This window comes from Vigna angularis, chromosome 2 (assembly GCF_016808095.1).
Source record: "Vigna angularis cultivar LongXiaoDou No.4 chromosome 2, ASM1680809v1, whole genome shotgun sequence".
Taxonomy (NCBI): domain Eukaryota; kingdom Viridiplantae; phylum Streptophyta; class Magnoliopsida; order Fabales; family Fabaceae; genus Vigna; species Vigna angularis.
The window spans coordinates 44,512,743-44,532,594 of record NC_068971.1 but is presented as its reverse complement, the minus strand read 5'-3'; the positions used below and the strand labels follow the sequence as shown (position 1 = coordinate 44,532,594).

At 31.4% G+C, this 19,852-nt stretch overlaps 1 protein-coding gene across 10 annotated transcripts in view; it reads right to left on the bottom strand.

The window, feature by feature from the left end:
• Nucleotides 1–17,068, bottom strand: part of LOC108322435 (protein SHOOT GRAVITROPISM 6) — a 68,290-nt gene extending 51,222 nt beyond the window's left edge. For 2 of the 10 annotated variants that reach the window (XR_001831605.2, XM_052872739.1), the window contains exons 1-23: nt 16,840–17,068; nt 16,667–16,746; nt 16,533–16,587; nt 16,289–16,420; nt 13,941–14,012; nt 13,431–13,521; nt 13,227–13,322; nt 11,953–12,031; nt 11,781–11,844; nt 11,452–11,555; nt 11,178–11,283; nt 9,415–9,504; nt 8,394–8,471; nt 7,548–7,615; nt 7,371–7,470; nt 7,130–7,267; nt 6,684–6,773; nt 6,490–6,555; nt 6,222–6,317; nt 6,022–6,096; nt 4,250–4,309; nt 3,501–3,590; nt 3,047–3,168 (exon numbers count right to left, since the gene is read on the bottom strand). Coding sequence is in view for 9 of the 10 variants with exons in the window: in XM_052872739.1 (XP_052728699.1) it covers nt 3,047–3,168; nt 3,501–3,590; nt 4,250–4,309; nt 6,022–6,096; nt 6,222–6,317; nt 6,490–6,555; nt 6,684–6,773; nt 7,130–7,267; nt 7,371–7,470; nt 7,548–7,615; nt 8,394–8,471; nt 9,415–9,504; nt 11,178–11,283; nt 11,452–11,555; nt 11,781–11,844; nt 11,953–12,031; nt 13,227–13,322; nt 13,431–13,521; nt 13,941–14,012; nt 16,289–16,420; nt 16,533–16,587; nt 16,667–16,746; nt 16,840–16,911 (2,024 nt within the window). In the remaining variant the exon portion in view is untranslated. Of the gene's footprint in view, nt 1–3,046; nt 3,169–3,500; nt 3,591–4,249; nt 4,310–6,021; nt 6,097–6,221; nt 6,318–6,489; nt 6,556–6,683; nt 6,774–7,129; nt 7,268–7,370; nt 7,471–7,547; nt 7,616–8,393; nt 8,472–9,414; nt 9,505–11,177; nt 11,284–11,451; nt 11,556–11,780; nt 11,850–11,952; nt 12,032–12,967; nt 13,023–13,226; nt 13,323–13,430; nt 13,522–13,940; nt 14,015–15,277; nt 15,336–16,057; nt 16,203–16,288; nt 16,421–16,532; nt 16,588–16,666; nt 16,758–16,839 lie in introns of those variants that run through there. The other 8 variants (XM_017554512.2, XM_052872736.1, XM_017554513.2 and 5 more) reach the window with 7 other exon arrangements.
• Nucleotides 17,069–19,852: the final 2,784 nt, after the last annotated feature.

Below are 19,852 nucleotides of genomic sequence, written 5' to 3'. Positions count from 1 at the left end.
TAATAGTAAAAAGAAAAAATAAACATGAAAAATGTTTTGCTCATCTGTTTCAATCACTTCTCATCACAGGCTTTAAAATTCTTACAAAAGCAGATTTAGGCTCCGTACATGGATAATACAAGTAAATTGGGGTTTTCCCCAATACACCCACTCACATCCAGCACTATTAGGCTTCGTACATGGATAATACAAGTAACTCTTTTAATTGATCTAGAATAGATTCTCATCACATTTTACAAAGTGGCTTTAGGCTTAACTCAACCAGCTTAATAGGTAAGGATTTCCCCCACTTATATAGTGTATTTTGACATTATCTCTAAATGACGTGGGACTTAATTTTTTTCCGAACAAGAACATTTCTGAAATCAACATAACAAGTTTTTAATTAATAGAAGGGAACCACTAATGTAATATATTGCAGTGAAAAATTGAATTGATTCCCATTTGTTCTTGTACTCCAATTGTTTCTTTCATTAAAGATTTGATCATTTAGGGAAAGTATTGAGTTTTCCCTAAGGCATGTGGACTAGTTTCTGTTGACTGGATTTATTGGTTTTGACGGAACAAAAGAAACCAATGTGCACGGCAATGTGTAATATTTATGCTACTCTTTTGTGCATCAAGTTGGAGAACAATTCTTACATTTTTATGAAAAATTCTTTTTCTGTGCATTTCATATTGAGAAAATAATTAGCCATCTTTTGGCTTGTACTAGTAAAGTTCATGGTCATTGTTTTTATGACTATGTCTTATCATACTTTATAGTATCTTAGATTATTACCCTTTAGGAATAGTTCCCCTATTTTTCTTTATCTTTAAGGATTTTTACCACATTTGCTTATTTCACAATTTGTTTTCCTAATTAGGTTGGATTATGATAGGAATGGGAAAAATGAGAAGGCATGTAAAGATTATTATAGAAGGAAAACTAAAGGGTGCAGTGGAACAATAAATGAAGAGGTGTAAATGGTGCACAATAAAGGAGGCAAATGAATCTGTGTTTTCGGAGTGAGTTGGTCTATATAATTAGACCAATCAAATCCTTTGAGGGACACATTTTTCTTAAGAACTTGGGAGTTTTAAATGAGTATTAGCTCATGGTAAAGGAGAGAGCTCCTTTGTATGTGTTTTCTGTTTTTTCTAAACAATAGAGATAGCACGGAAACGACTTTTAATCATTGGTTCTTTGAGTTTCCTTTTTCCATGTCTCTTTCTTTTATGTTTTGTTCAAGTATCCAAACAAACTGGTCTGACAGAATTGTTTATAAGCAAAGATATCCTATGGGACATAAAGGAGATTAAAGAACTTCTTCAGGACATCAGAAAAGGAAAGAAAAAGGTAAAAACGGGTTTGGATATTGTGAAAGATAGCTTGCAGGATGTATAGGATTAATCTCCCTTGTGTAGAAAATACAAATAGAGTAATGTATTTATAATAATGAGAATGTGGGCTAAGTCCAAATACAAATGAATATGTAAAAATAACATAATTAACATAGAAAATATGTTTCCTTAATTAAATAAAATCAAAGAAGAACACAAAAATAAGACAAATATGGAAACACCACAATCTAACAGATTGATGAGTCAATGAAAATTTACAAAAGGATCTCAATTGGTAAAACAAGTGTTCTATGACAAGAACAAAGAAAATCATCTCTCAATGAATTCATAATTAAAATTTGACTATTAAAAGCTTTAGCCTTTAGATACCAAGTTGAAAATAGCAAAACTAGGTAAAGGATTAATCTCACTTGTGTAGTAAATACACATAAGGTAATGTATTTATAATAATGAGAATGTAGGCTACAAATGAATATGAAAAAATAACATAATTAACATAGGAACTATGCTTCCCTAATTAACATAAAACACAATATATCTAACAATGTTAAAAATTGGACTTTAAGCCTAACTCAACCCCATAAAATCAGTTTATAAGGTGAGGTTTAATCCCACTTATATATACTATAAACATGTCTTATCTCTAGTCAATCGGGATCTCCAACACACACCGAGGTATATACATCTCGAGCATGGGATTAAACATTAGTAGGTGATCCAATAGTAGCCCAGTAACAGGCGAAACAATATGCCCAACAAACGACAAATCTCGCTAGGATATGCTCTAACAATGGCTCTGATACCATGTTAAGAAATTAACTTTAAGCCTAACTCAATCTCACAACCGACTTGTAAGGTGAAGTTTACACCCACTTATACATTAATAACTTGTCTTATCTCTAATTAATGTGGAATCTCCAATACAAGATATGAAAGAACTTAAAGAATTGCTTAAAGTTATCAAGAAGAATGAAAAGGGGTTCAAAGGGGTGGGAGAATTCAACCGATGTAGAAGAGAAGAAGGAAAAACAATCAGTCCCGAATAACAACTATGATTAGGAGAACAAGGACAATAATGCTTTTAATAAAGAGGAAGAAGAACCAATTCACCCTTGAGTTAAAAGGTTGGAGTTGTCAATGTTTGTGGGAATTGGTCCTTTAGGAGGGATAACTTGAGCTAAAAGATTCTTTGAGGTAGAGGAATGCATATTACACAAGGGAATTTAGAAATAAAAGGGGTTATTTATTTAGTTGTTTTCAAAGAGAGACTTTCTAAGACAGTCAATAAATAGTTTCCATTTGGAAGGTATTACAGGGCTATCTTTTTGGTATTGAAAGTCTTTGACTTCGATCCCTGTGTGAAAGGAAGCTTTTTCCTTTGTAAACATTGTTCTTTAACAGCTAATAAGTGAATAATTCAGTTTGAGATTTTATCTCTGGTTCTTCTGTCTTGTTTTTCTGGTCTTTGTTTCAAAGGTGCCTAACAATTTAACTGACAAACAATGATTAATCATAAGCTACTAATTTCATATTCTGCAGTGAACCTGAATATTACCAGTACAAATACAATTTCATCTGCCTTATTTTGTATATATAAGATAAAATATAAAGCAAACAACTTGTCAAGTAACAGAAAGCAATATTTAACATGTGTTTCTATTCCGTTTACAAAAGAGAACACTTAATGATAGAGCATTGATACCGGTGCAGAAGTGCGGTGTGTTCATCATCAGAAGCATAAAGTTCATAATGTTTGGCAAAAACATTTCCAAGAGACATAACCCAATCTGCATCTTGAATCACATCCAAAGATTCTGCAAGAAACTGCAGCCCAAAAATAGAGATCATACATTAGCTTTGAATAACCACAATTTGTATACTGATCCATCATTGTATTTTTTCTTATCAACATAAACAATTTGAAACATGTTTGATCACTTCAGTAGAACTATCATAATGCAGTTCACAATTAACCTATTTGAAAAAATATTTTAGTTGCAAACAAACTAAATACTCCACCTACTTGAACAAAAATAGCTCATGCATTGAACAGAAAGTTTGCCTTCATGACAAGTACTTCTTACAAATTATTGAACTATTTATTATACAGTTGAACAACGTGAGGGTAGGATGTTAAGCAATTCATTCACACTCACATTGATAATCATGTCATCCCAAGTGTCTTGATATGACGGATCCTGCTTTAAGTCCTCTGTATCACTAACATATGCCTTCATCTTTGGAATCTAGAGCTTACCCAAATACAGAAAATAATTACACTTTGGTCTATAATAATCATCCTGAAATTTTAAGTTATAATGTAACTGATTCAAAATAGCATATTACAACAAAACTATATTTTAAAATGAACATAAGTATGTGAAGCTTTTTGATTATTTCTCAATAACAAACAGACTTATGCAGGCAGACACATTAGATACAAAATTATAAAACTGCTAAAGTGTTTTCTTCATCTAAAACTTTACAAGACAAGAAAGCCTAGCAAAGCACAAAATTTTATGATTCAACATTCTCAGAATATTTGAATGACTTCACTTAAGGAGCTTATATAGGCTTATTACAATAATTACACATATATAGAGAAATTTAGAATCCTCTAAATCCAAAATGGCCAGCCTACAAATCCAATATATTCACTTATAAACAATACTATTATAAATAGAAGATAATTTATTACAATTTCAACAAGCACAATTAAGATATTTAAATGCAAGACCTTCACCAATATTTATTTGCTCATTTGCTCAACTTGGACATGCTTCAAAATAATGATGTATAACCAAAAAACTTGACTGATTGTCAACCTCTAACAAAAGGTAAAGAAATTCACAAAGCACTGAAGATTTAAACCGGATAACATATAATTTTTAGCAAAAAATGTTACCTCATCTTGCCAAAACAAATTAATATTTTTTGGAAATAGAGGTGCCAAAAGACATAGAACCTGCAGAAAATATGTTTACATGTCATCCAATGGAATGTGTGCAACTAAATTTGAGAAAAAAAGAAAAGCTTAGTGAATGACACCATCAACCAATAAAAAGAATTCATCAAATACATATTAAAATAACATTCCAAATAGTTTGAGCGACCATTCCGAAGAGTTGAGACTTGGCCTCAATCTAATGGCACTTTTACCATCATGTGTAAGATATATATTTAAAAATGTATAAAAAATTCTTAAACATAACAAGAATATAATGTAAATCCAAATTAAAAGCACATTTCTTAAACTGTCATTGTCAAAATAAAACAATTATAAATCGTTGTCATCATAAATTAGTTTCCATTATTTAGATTTAGAAATACCACTATCAATCTCATTAGGTTCTCAAAATGATTCGTAAATAGAACAATTTCCATCTTTGCTTTCCAAGATCATCGTCACTTCACCAATTGTAGTTTTATTGCATATAAATATTTTAAAGATATGGACATTTTTCCAACATGTATCAATGATGTATCCAAAAGTATCAGTATATAACATGTGAAAGAAATAAAATATTGAAGTTTCACAGATTTTGATACTTCATTGACATGTATCAATGAAGTAGAGTATTTGGAATAGACTAACCAAATTGAAGTATAAGTATTTCATAGATGTTTTTATAAGATACTTCTTGGATATTTCTAGTATACTTCCAAATACAAATCAAAAAAGTATTGAATCTTTTGGCATCTAAACTTTAAAGTTTTTTTCTAGGATATAGTTTGGTTGCTTGAAATAGTATCTAAAAAGTTTATCTTGAAGCTTCTTGAGCTTGTCATATGTTTGGTCATGTTATGATAAAAATTGGAGAACAAATTCCATCTCAGTCTTTGAAAAGAAACAATGTATCCAAAAAAGACCTAATATTTGGTTATATGTTCTCGAACCTTCAACGTTTGTCTAGAAAAGATGAAGGTATTATTGTATAAAAAAGGACAGACAAGGTTGATGAACATTTGTGGAGATATATCCACATGATGATAGTTGTTGTAATTAGAGGAAATATCTATAGAATCTTCTTAGAGAAAATATATATATATATAATCTTCTTAATTAGAAAAAATATTTGTAGGATATTCCAGATTATTTTTCAGTATATTGTTTCCTTATTTCTCTTTTTTAGAAGATTAGATTGCTACAAATAGAGGTAAGGAGAATGTAATTGATATGAATGAAAATAATAAAGTCACTCTCTTTTCCAAGTATAGCATTGGGCTTCTTGATTTGGCAAAGTTCACTCTTGAAGAACTAAACTTAGAAGCTATGTGTTTTCTAAATGATGGTAACAGAGGATAAAAGGATAGAAGAATGATACAATTAGCATTAGACAGTAATTTAGCAAAGCTTCTAAAGTCTGTAGGCTATTATAGAGTCAATACTTGTTAAGTTATATAGAAGATGTTTTTATTGATACAATAATCACAGAAGAAATATCTAGTTCCTAATAGCATTAACGAAACTATTCAACAAACATGTTAACTTCTTCAGGTTTTAGCCCAAAGCTAATAAAAGTTTATTTTTTTGTCCATGGATTGGTAAATGTTAGTATATATACGGAATTGCAACATAAAAAAATCATGCTGAAGGCCTCTATATGTGACAATATATATCAAAGAAGAATTTATTGAGAAATATTATGAAGATATTAAGGGATGTCATTAGCTCACTGTCAAAATTTGAGTGGCCAATTGTTCCCTTGCCAGAGGATTATGCAAAAGCACCACCAAGCGAGCCAGAAGTTCCTGCATCAAGCATAAATTATTCAACCAGGCAATATGTGCTGATACAGGAAACAGTGGTTCTTTTTTAACAATTGAAAGTGAATTATAAATATTAAAAAAAATTCAAACTATCAGTGATATCATACCTCAGCAATTGGTATATCAAGACGGGTTTTACACTCACTCAACATATCATTGCTATATGACCTATGCCGCCACAATTCTGAGATACACCTGCAAACCTGTAAAGTAGTAATGATGTCATTTCATTTGCCAAAGAAAAAATTCTGCAAAAATAAAAATTCAATTTTGCAGTAAATTTATACTTCCAGATAATTTGCAAATCATACAATGAATGGATAAAATTAATCATGCATCTGAAAACCAAGCTGAAATTCCCAACAGAACTTTTACCGTGGCCACAGCACCAGTGTAGGTTCGTGGAATAATCATCCTCAACAGAAAAGGCCAAAGAATATGCTGTACAATCCAATATCAATTCAAAAGAATTTGTGGGTAAAATTAGCAAATAGAGAATTAAAAGAAATAATGAGCCCACAAAAACAAGTGAAAAATTTTTATCAATAAGGAAAAGAAATAAAACTTACCTCCATTTCAGGAATCGTAATAGTTACCAAAAGCAGACCTTTTTCACAAACTGCTCTTAACTCACTAGGAGTAACTGCTCCAATTTTCATCTAAGAAGGATCGTCAAAACTTAGGTGTCGATGATAAATAAAATAAATGTATCATATAAGAGAGGAGGAAGAATAACTATAACAATGAACGTTCAATTGAAAGGTGAACTAGAGACTGGAAAGCTCAAAACGACAGAGTCTTCCAATCATATCAACATATGAAAGTTCTCCTAAAGCACTGAAAACAGTGGAGTAAAGAGGACTATATCCAAGAAAGTAAGAAGTACACACACAATTTGGTATTAAGCTCCAAGATATAACCATATTTTACTAAAAATTCACAAGAATTCTTGGCAATTCAAAGATATGAACTTTGCTTGATTTTTTTGCTTTGAGGGAAGGGGGAGAGAAAGTACCTCTATTCTCTTGTTTGGTATGTTCTCGAGATCACTCCTATTGTGATCAGTTATAGCACAATGGCGTACAAGATATTCAATGAACAACTCTCCAGACGAACCAACCAAGTAACAGTGAGAAGCCATAACCACAATTAACTATAAACAAAGGAGGAAAGACTGAGAAGCCAAAATATATTGACCTATTACTGAAAGACGGTATTGTCTCATTTAAATATTAAAAAACCAACACAGAACTTACCTCAGATAGTGCCTTTCGAACAGCTAAATTCTGCTCCTCAAGCAAGGACTTTACAGCTTCGACTAGTAGAGATATTTTACTATGCCAAGCTTCTGACAGCCTTCAAATAAGAATTATAGATTACATTATTATTAATATATATGAATAACTACCATCAGGAATAGAGGAGGCAGGAACCTTGGCAAAAGATGCTTCAAAATGCAAAGAGCACCAAAAGTCAATGGTTCTTCCCTCAATCTGCATTTCTGGAAGCAGGTACAATAGAGACACATATGCATTATTTGTAAATATTACAAGAAACACAAAAAAGTATTGTTCAACTTGGAAAAAGAAAATAGATAGAGAAAACAAGGAATAAAAAATACTGACAATAAAAAGCCCTCTTGGACTGAACATGCGAACATCATTTAAAGTTTAAAGGTTAAAATGCTTTTTAATCCTTATTCCCTAACGAGGAACTAAAACCAGATTACTTTTGATAAACGTATGGACTAGAATATTTTACCATAAGTGATGTGATTTTACTATTAGGGAGTAAAACAAATGCTTAAGATAAAAACTAGGTACTACTTTGAATTTACTTTTTTTATGGACAAAAAAGAAAACTAAATACACCCAAAACTGAGGTTTGAAATTTGATGACCTTAACTTTAATTGATAAGTTTTAATAGTTATAAATTGCCACCTAGTTTTAATCCCATTTGTTGGTTTCAAAAACTTCAATAAATTTTGAACAGTATAGGTTTTTTGTACTTACTAAAGAAAACATACCAGCCAAAAAGGAAAAAATAAAGACAAAAGAAACAGCATCCCCTGTTTCTATTCAAGCTTCTTCAAGAAATTTAATTAATTTATCCTGATGTTTTATTTGTTGACTTTATCTATATTCTACTATTATATTATTCCTCTTTTATTCTTCGTAAATTTTATTTTTTAATCAACAAGGTAGGGGCCAAAAGAAAAATTACTTTGAATTAACACCATACAGAATTACAAGCATACTACCAATTTTTAAGTACTTACATTCACAAGGAACAAAAACAAATCATCTGGATACACCAAGCCAACCGTCAGAAAGCAATGCTGAACCTCATTATACATCTGTGACACATAATTGAATAAATTAAATGTTTACCTCTTTTACTCTGGATAAAGAAAAAGGAAAAAATTATTCTAAATTGATATTCTCAGTGATTAACTAAAGATGCATCCACCCTCAAATATTAGTAGGTTAAGATTATGACACACTTCATATTGAAGATGTATACATCTTAACCATTATTAACTTCGGAGATAACTTAATATTAGAGGACACCCTTATCTAAAAGAAAACCAATAAAAGCAAAAGTACTGGCACAAAGCCAAATGAAAGCCTCCAATGAAATCCACAAAAACACGAACAAAATGGAGAATTATCATCTCAAAAAGATTCTCTAGGGTCCAAACCCTTTCCGTGCATCATAGAGAACCCATTAAAAATCCACAGAATCTAATCCCGATGAGGCTCCACTAAAATGAGCAAGAGTATACCCACCCACTCTCGGTTTTAATCTAAAACACATTGTGCTCTTAATCCACCAAAAATTGTATGCGTAGATACACCATTCCTTACCCAGAAGAGCTTTAATTCTAGCCCATAAGGAAGTGAAAGAATACAACTCTATCTTAAAATAAGAGACAAGTTATTCAGGCTAAAAAAGCTAATAACAAATTCTAGAAAAATATACCATCCCACAAAAAAGAACATCTTTACAAAACCATAATGATAAATTCCACTGACCTACACAACCACTATAACCCCACATTGCAAAAGGCACCCATAAAAAAGTAAACTAATTATTATACCTGCAGTTGGAACCTAAGTCCAAGAAACAAAAGGAACATAACAAATATATGCTAAAAAGAATTGCACTACTAAATTCAAAGCATAAAAGTTGAGTTGGTAAAAAATGGAATAAAGATAGACCATTGTAGCAACAGGTGCAACAGTCGTTATCATATTCAAACAACTTATGTTTCCAACTAATGAAATCGATAGTATTACCTTTAGTCCCACAGAATAATCTGATTGGTCTTTGCCGTCATTATTCGTAGATATCACAGGTAGAAGTGTTGATAAAACAATAGTCAAATCCTGCAAGCAATGATTTTATTTAATTTCACAAGTGATAAAAGTACAGCAACATATAGCACAACTTTGGAATGTGTCCATGATTAAGAGAGAATGATAGTGTTGCACTTGCATACATGCATCATTGAAATGGTGATTCGTAAAGCATCAAGAAGATAAAATAAGAAATGTGTCAGATGTTTTAAGGGACAATAAATCTTGACCAGCAGTTTCAAAAAGATGTTGCACTGTCAACCAGACAGCATGCCTATTAGGGCTCAATAATGAAGCCTCAGAAATCTGCAATCCATGTCCTCCACTGTGGCTTTAACTTCAATTGTCTCATGTTTTCCAAAACTTTCTGACATTGGTTGAATCCAGAAGCTCTTCTCCTTTAATTCACTGTTGGCTCTCTCTTGTTTATATTAGACCCAAAAGAATCATAAACTCTCCCTCCCCCAACCCTGGCCAGATAATGTTTGTCTAATTTGTGAATGCAGCATACTTCTCTTGTAGTCTATAACAAAGTCTGCATAGAAGTTCTTTTTTCTCACACGCTAGGCATATGGCACCTTAGAATCCCAACTAGATTAGCACCCCAAAGCTCAGCAATCATATGCCATTACATGAGAATCCATAACAAAAACAAAGAAAAAAGAATACAAAAAACATGGGGTAGCACACCAAAACCCATGCCAAAAGAAAATACACCCATAGAAACAAGGTAACACATAACACCAAATGCTTAGCCAAACCTAAATTCAGGAAGGCCATATCTATTCCAAAAAAAATCAACACTTCATTAACATAATTTATTTATATATTTATTCCACTTTATTTTATAGTTTCTTTTCCATGTAGTTATTTGTTCCTTTTTTATCTTTATTTTGACTTCTGAATACCACTAAATTAAATTTTTGCATTCTAATATATTTATCATTTCCTATGCACTGATTCAATGGGTTATGAACCACTGTTTCTCAATTATCTGGTTGAAACAATTTTTAAAGCATTTGTTTTAACTTCTTTACACCCATAAATGGAGTTATAGCATTTGACACCACACTGCAGTATGATCATTGGATAATTTTGGCTATCATATTACGAACATACAATCCAATATGAACATCAGAAGATTATATATTTTTTGTGAAAGAACAAATTTAAACTAAACAACCACAGTCATCCTTCAAACCATAATCATTCAATATTCAAAGCCTCATTCATTTACAATTTACTATGAGCATTAGATTAGTGACATATACCAAGGCATTACAATTTCTTATTTACATAAGCAGATATTCCAGTATGCTTATGAAGCTGTCCACTCATTCCTACTAGAAAAGGGTAGAAATTGCTTTAGAGATGACCACATTACCAGCAGAACAACAACAACCCAGTTAGCCCTCCTTTCCCATGACGATAAGGAAATGCAGGTATATAGGAGATGGTAGAAATACAAGTGCTTAACCCACACAACAAAAGATAAATAAAGGTAAAGATTTTCAAACAATGTATAGATGTTCATACTACATCCTAAAGTAAGCAGTGACTCTCCCATCACTTAAATGATATGCAAACAAATCAAATACAAATTTTTAAGGTTTGATTGAAAATTACCACATAACCAGAAGTATGATAAAAAAATTCTAACATACCATGAAACGTTTTAAACAAGAACATTATAGTATTCATACCTCAAAATCAAGCATAGGAGGACCACTTTCGGACAACAAAGAGGCATTTAGCAGATTGTGGAGACTGCATGTAGCCAAAAAAGCTATATCTTGATCTTTTTTATACCTGACATAAGAAGATATGAATATGAATCCATCTAATAATACTAGTTGATATTTTAAGTGTCTTCATATTTTAATCTAGTGAGAAATCACACATTAAAGAGAAAAAAAAACCAATTAAATATGAACAATAGATAACTAAAATATAAAATGCTTTAAAGACCATACTTACAAGTCCAATATTGTAGGGATAAGCCTTGGTAGGGCAGTCTTTAACTGTGCTCGTGTTATGAGACCTACCATCTGCCCCAGTGCTTCTACAGATGCCACACGAACCTAAAACGAAATAAGTTTAAATAAGACAAAGATCAAAAACAATCAAGTAAAAAAGTCATAAATTATACACTAAAATACTCATCTATGTTCATCAACCACACAAACAGAACATGTTCAGAAACTTAACTTTTATAGATGTATCAGCAAAAAAAGGATCCAGAAAATTATAAAGACTCATATAAGGAGCAGAATGCAAGAACAGAAGTAAAGAAAAATAGTAGTGACCTTAAGGTCTCTTGAAGCTGCCCAAACTCTCAACAAAAGCTCAAAAGCTGAATTTAGAAATGACCTGCACTACATAGAGAATTAGAGATATTTCTCACCTTCAGATAAGAAATAAAGGGAACAAGATGTGTTGAATCAGAAAATAAACTAGAAGACTGTATATTGATCTCACATGACATCAGCATCTTGAGGAAAATGTGAAGGAAAGTCTATACTATATTGCCAAGACGCTTGACACCAACACTTAAATGCTGCAAAAAATGATAAATTATGAGTTAACTGGATCAGATTATCAGTAACAATAACATCTTTGAGCAATAGTTAGCCAAAAATCATCCTCCCCCATTCGCCTACCATAAAAAAATGAAAGCTCAACACAAAAGGATCATAAATTTTCAAAATTTATATTTTAAAACAATTTAAAAATATTTCAATGATGTATCAGCCATAATATAACACATTACCAACTAAACCTAGAGTGAACTCTAAAAAAACGTACAAAGAAAATAAAATCACCAAAATTGGCATGCTCCAAAACCAGGTAGCCAAGATTTTTCACGTCCATGCTGATAGAAATCTCCAATTTTACCATCCATTAAAAATGTTAGCCTACTAATAACACCAATTTATCTTAAAATGTTTTTTGGCCAAGGTCTCTTTGAAATTCCAGAAACCACAAGATGCACATGTCCTTTAAAAAATCTAAAATTGTTCATCACAACTATATTTAATACATTATGGTTTTCCAATTTTACATTTATTACTCTATGCCCTAACATGTCATGGAATTTATAAAAAGGTGAATTCATATGCAATTCACTTAGGCTGGACCTGTCAGATATAAACTGCCCTTGTCAGCAATCTCAACCAATTCAAGAAAGTCACCTACGATGCATACTAAGCACGTACATGATATGCATTCAATATGGTGATATGATTGTTCTAATAATAAATAAGATACGTTTAAGTTTAGTATTTATATGTAGATATTAATAATGAATCCTAAAACATAATAAACATATAATTTCAATTCCATCCAAATTAAGAACATACTTAATGGACATTGCTAAAATAAATAAATAAATTATAAATATTGTCATCATAAATCACTTCCAATTATTTACAAAATGGAATAGTACTAGTAATCTAATTTGGTTCTTCAAATCAACCATAAAGAGGACAGTCACCTTTTTTGTTCACAAACGGACAGTGCTTCCATGGTTCCATATTGTATGTTTATATAACAACCAGCGTAGTTGTACTAGATTTTCAAACAAAAATTATAAGCCTTGATACTTAACAAATAGGTATCAATGAAGTATCCAAGAGTATCAAAATTGGTTACATATACGTGAAGCCAATCAAAGTACTATCCAGTGCTTCATAAAAGACATCAAAGATAGAAGAAACATATCCATCAACAACGTAACAGAAAAATCACCATACCATTTGCAAAAATCGGGCGATGCATTTCTCGTACATTTCCAAGAATTGGCAAAATTCGGGAAAGTACACCTTTCCAACGTGGAATGAACTGCATGGCTGTATCAGATTTATATGGAAGAAAAACTCATCAGCGTTTACAATTGAATGTGTGATCCCACAGAAAAATTTGGCAGCTGATGTACATAGTTAAAATTGATTACTAACGATCAGTAGAAGCAAATTCTGCAAGGATTTGAACCATAGCCTGTACTGCTGAATTGGTCCCAGATAAATGAAGAAAAATTTCTTCCATCATCTGCAACACCAATCCAGGGGAAAGGTAGATCAAAGACATGAGATCAAAAATCCAGGGAAAACTAGGGGATGTGCAAAAAAGAGTTTATATAAAATATATATGGAAGGCAGTGGTACATCCCATGAAAGTAAAATGAATGGGAGATATTACTTTAGCTTGATAGAAAAATACTTCAATAACTCCAAGTACAAGGATAAAGTAAAACTATGGAGTACGGACAACAGTTCTTAACTTATGATTCAACGGGTAAAAAAGAAACTGTACTACAGTAGGGTTGCATGCAACTGATCTTTCTTTCTCTTGGTCATACTTGTTTCAATGGCTCTGTAAACCTATCTTTCCATTCTTTATCGAACTAAATTTTTTAATATAAACAAAAACCAATTTCAATAGTTAAAAAGAAAAAGAAGATATCTTACGAGATCAGGTAAATGTGAACCTATTGCAACAAGTAGGCTTGTTGCTGCTCGTTGCCAGTCAGAATTTAGTTCCTGCAGAAAACAATCACTGTGAATTAAATAAAGCATTAGCTGAAACTTAGCAAATCTGGTAAAGCCATAAGCTCAAATATTCTAAGATGACCATGATATCAAGAAAATAACACACAAGGGAGGATCCAATAAGAGTATAATAGACTTTGGATATGTTTAGATAAACTTCTCCATCAACATTCTTCTGTCCTATAAGCGTCTACAGCGAAGCTTATACAAACAAGCGCTTACCATTATTTCAAATAAAGGAAAGACCAGAAATATGAGGAGTACTCATCTAATATAGGTCTCAAATACTATGAGAAAAAGAAAATCTATGTCGCATAATTATGTGATACTAATGGCGACTTTGGTTGTGAAGAAATGAAGAGGGTAAAATTAATGTAAGCTGTTTAGTAGGAGAGAAAGAAGGAGAAATAATTTTAAAAACAGCGAAATCCACTTTTTTATTTCTCACTTATCTCTACACATCTCTCTCGCCACGTCTATTATATTTTCTTCAACCAAACACATGTAACTTTATTTCTCAGGTATTTTCACTCATCTTTTTCATTTGCATCTTTTTCATTTCCATCTTCTTCATTTCCATCTGACTCGTTTCTCTCTTCCCCTCAAAAACAAGGCATAAAAGTTGACAATAGTAGTTTATTGATAAACCCAACACAACAAAACACCGCAATAAGACAATATTGTTTTGGAAAAAGTCCAATATAAGATAAAAACTCTAACAAATAATACCAAATCTAAAACCCTAATTTCAAACCTTGAATCACTATTTGTTCAACCATCTCTTAGATGAACACCCAGGAATGGTGCTTATCTATCAAACAATAATTATGTCAACCAGCTTAATAACATCCAATCCCCAAAAAATCAGACAAGCTTTTTTTTAGGAAATCATCTTTCAAATTTAAATAAACATAGTCATGGTCACCTTAAGCTTCCTTACCTCTCTTACTACAGAGGACAGTAAAACAAATCAATCGAATGTTAAGGTAACACCAATTATCAAATCTTCTAATCCTCGACTCTCTTGTCTGGATCTTAAATTGACCATGGCCAATGCAGCATCACAGATAACATCCATATTACGTGTCAGTCAGATAAATTAATTTCTATCAAAAGTAGGCAGATATAGAGTGTTTGCAATTGGGAGACATATGCCACAATCGTCAAGGATTTAATAATCTGTGCCAAGTTCAGGAAACAAAGCTGCGTTCTTGGTATCTTTTATGAGGGTTAGAAGGTTTGCTAATTTGTGTTACCCAAATTGTGAAGGTAAAAACCTTCTATCAACAGGTCCAGCATGTAAGCTGTCTTTTTTTTGTCCTCTAGTAAAATGAATTTCAATTTTGAAACCCAATTATTTGTCCATATGGACAATGAAAGGGGGAGGGACAGCCACATTTCAAACCTTGAATCACTATTTGTTCAACCATCTCTTAGATGAACACCCGGAATGGTGCTTATCTATCAAAAAAAATTATGTCAACCAACTTAACATCCAATCCCAAAAATCAGACAAGCTTTTTTTTTAGGAAATCATCTTTCAAATTTAAATAAACATAGTCATAGTCACCTTAAGCTTCCTTACTTCTGTTACTGTAGAGGACAGTAAAACAAATCAATCGAATGTTAAGGTAACACCAATTATCAAACCTTCTAATCCTCGACTCTCTTGTCTGGATCTTAAATTGACCATGGCCAATGCAGCATCACAGATAACATCCATATTACGTGTCAGTCAGATAAATTAATTTCTACCAAAAGTAGGCAGATATAGAGTGTTTGCAATTGGGAGACATATGCCACAATCGTCAAGGATTTAATAATCTGTGCCAAGTTCAGGAAACAAAGCTGCGTTCTTGGTATCTTTATGAGGGTTAGAAGGTTTGATAATTGGTGTTACCCAAATTTTGAAGGTATAAACCTTCTATCAAAATGTGGAAAAGCATTGTTAAAACTTAAAAGGTAATCCTCTTACGTTGATAAAAAAGAAACAAAAATTAAACGTATCCTGCATCAATTCAAAACGGCAAAAGTACCATGCGATCAATTCAAGCCCGCTGACATCTCCATATACGCGCTCCCTCTATTCTATAATTAGTTTGAGTTGGTGCGAAGTAAGACCGAGTCTCCAAAATACCACACGCAAATTAACTTACTCCTACTAAGCCAACAACATAAAATAAAAGTGACTGTCACTGAATTGTGTCCATTACTATTACTACTGCAGCTAGCTACTCACTCCTGCAAGAAAGCAGAAAACAAAGCACCTTAGAGGATATCAGCTCCGCGGTAGCAATCTTAGCTAGCTTCGCCATGAAAGCAGAATCAACGTCTCTTGTGTCAAGAGACCGAACGCCGAACGCCATCACTTGGAAAACTCCAGCCATATTCCCGAACCGCTGAAAGACCACAAAAGAGAATTAAAATAAATTAAAGAATGGAATAATCGAGTAAAACCTAAGCATCGAATGAAAAACAAGATAGAGAGAGAACGAGAGAGTGAAAACGCACCCGACGTCCACCACGCGACACGACGGCACAGCAATCAAGAACAAGAAGAGGATTCCTGAGAAAGACGCAAAGAATTGTGAGGATGAAATACGAAGCGAAATTGAAGAAATGCAACGAAAAAAAGAAGTGATTACAGTGCGGCAATGTTCTTGAGAGAGGACATGGAGGCCTCTCTGACGGAGGAAGAGTCATCGGCGAGCAAGGAGAGAAGAACCTGCACGGCCTCTGCAAGAAAGAGATTAATTGATGATTGATTGAGATTAAAAGAAAAGTGAATTTAACGAATGTTCGGAGAAGGAGAACGTACCGGATGCGGGAATCGAAGTCGAGGAAGCCATGGAATTGGAAGGTGCGAGAATCGCGAATGCGAGAGCAACATATATAGAGAGAGGAGTGGTATGGTGTGGAGACGTGCCTCTAGACGCCAGGACACACAGAGAATGCTGCGCTGGTTATGTCATGCCTTCCGGAAATTAAATATAGTACTCCTCTCTTTCTTTCCCATTTAATATTATGGGTTCCGTCCCATCAACCATCAACACAAGAACATTTCTTTACTTTTTTTGTTAGAATTTAAGATGCACTCCTCCTCTTCCCCCGAAAAACAAATTTTTCTAACAGCTAAAATGATTGGAAACTGTTTTTTAACAGCACAATAACCTATGTTACAATTAATTACAATTAATAATGTGTTCATAATTAGTTATAACAGCTTTAATCAATTTTAAATAATTATGACAAAAATATTTATACTCAAAACCAATCAAAAGTTATTGTTAATATCAAATTAAAATAATTTTCATAAATCTAAAACTTATTATAGATAATAATTTGTAATTATATAGTAATAAATTTGAATTTTCAACACTTATTTACTCAAAAATTCTCTTTATAACTAACTTTCTTTAAAGTAAACCAAGATACATGTTTTTTTTTTCAACCATGTAAAGTCAGTAAATTTATTATTTGTGAAAATTTATAATTACATGTCAAAAAGCAATGTTAGAATATATTATTTATTTTTAACTTTTTATTTTTGAAAGTGCTTATTTATATGATATTTTTAAATAAAATAAAGAAAGTTAATGTGAACTTATTAAAAATATAAAGAATGTTGTTGTTTATTAAAAACATAAGGAAAGAGAATATTTATTTACAAATTAAAAATTATATTAATATAAAAGATAAATAATTTCTATTTTAAAATTAGTAGAAATATCATAGCACTGTCAGATGTATCTTTTCTTATTTTAAATCGTTTATGAAAATAGGAAACAATTCCTATAAAAAAAATGCTTTTAGAATTCAAACATGTTTTATGTTGTACACATCCCTTATTTTTTTTGTTTGGTATATTTAAGAGTTTCATTTTCAAATAAAGTAATCTATGAATTTTAACATCTCATCCATTATTACCATCACATAAAATTTATTAAAAAATTAAAAAAAAAAATATGCAAACAAAAGATAAAAATTATATTTTACAAAACAAAATAAATTATATCTATTATAAAAATCTAAATTAATATATAAAAATAAAATATTAAACTACTTATTATTTATGAATTAAAGCTAAATCAACTAAATTACCATCATAATAATTTCTCTCAACAAAAATATAATAAACTTTAAAGTGTATACATTTAAAAAAATACAAACATAAATATTATCTCTCTATCCAGCTTTAAAGAATCCAAAAGGCTGTGATGTTATTATATATATATATATATATATATATATATATATATATATATATATATATATATATATATATATATATATATATATATATATCGGTTGCTAATATACGTAAAAAAGAAAACCAGATCTTTACTCTCATTCTTCTCGATCCTCTTTCACTCCAACATTCTCTATGTCATCTTACATTAGCATCAACTGAAAAAAAAATTTGAATCTCTCTCACCCACACACACTAACCCGCGACACACTAACCCGCGACACCGCACTTTGTTGTTCTTGTTCTATTCGTTCATTTGTTTTCCACTTTAATAACAAAATAATTGATGATGTTGATATTAATTTTTGATTGGAGGGTTAAAAAACTAAACAATGAGAATGGAAAAGATATAACACAACCTCAAATAAAAAATAAACATCAACATCATCAATTGTTTTGTTATTCAAATGAAAAACAAATGAATGAACAGAGTAAGAATAAGAAAATATTGTGTTACGAGTTACTGTGTGGGTGAGAGAGAGGATGAAGATGAGAGATAAACAAATTGGATAAGTAAGAAAGGTGGATTAGTGTTAGCGAGTGTTTCTGATTTTTTTCATTTGAAGTTACGGTAAGGATGATAGAAAGAATGTGGAGTGAGAGATAGAGAAAGAATTGAGAGGAATGAGGGATGAGAGAGATGTAAATAAAGGTTTGTGAGTTTTTTGTTTTGTTTTAAGAATAAAAATTATTCAAATACCATTGACCTTAAAACTTAGAATCCATAATATAGAAGAATATTTTTGTTTACTAAAATCCGGTATTTTTATACACATTACTAAAATGTACCAATTTAAAAAAACGCTTAGATATGTTAACAAATTCCATATATGTATATTATATGTATACACGTATATATGAGGTTTGCTAATTTATGTAAGGTCTTTTTTTTAGTTTGGTACATTTTAGCAAAGTGTACTAAGTTTTAATAGACAAAAAAATCCACATTCAAAGAAAAAACATACTTTAAACCCAAGGCTATTTTAATAATTTTAATATTTAATTTAAAATAAAATAAATAAAAGTTAATTATTTACAATCAATAACTACCTTTTATTTTTTTATTTTAAAAAAACTAATAACTACTAATACACGTGGCAACAATCATGGATGATAAATAACTACGTGGCAGCAACCATGGATGATAAATAACTGCGTGTCAGCAATCATGGATGATAGGATTTAGAGTTTAAAATTTAGGGTCTAGGATTTATGGTCTAGAGTCTAGGGTTTAGGGTTCAGGGTTTAGGATGTAGGGTTTAGTTTTTTTTTTAAATAAAAAAATAAAAGGTAGTTATTAAGTCGTGAATTGTAAATAACTAACTTTTATTTTTTTATTTTAAATTAAATATTAAAATACCCTTTGGGTTTAAAGTATGTTTTTCTTTAAATAGAGATTTTTTTGTTCATTAAAACTTGTACACTTTACTAAAATGTATCAACTAAAAAAACGAGGCAAGTTCCGCCATCCGGGCTCAGCAAGCAGCAGAATGATGTTCCAAGGCTTCGTTCGTTTCATTCCAGCAAAAGCAGTATATGGTTCGAAGCGCCTTGTTCCATCTGGCGAGAATCCCCTCAATTC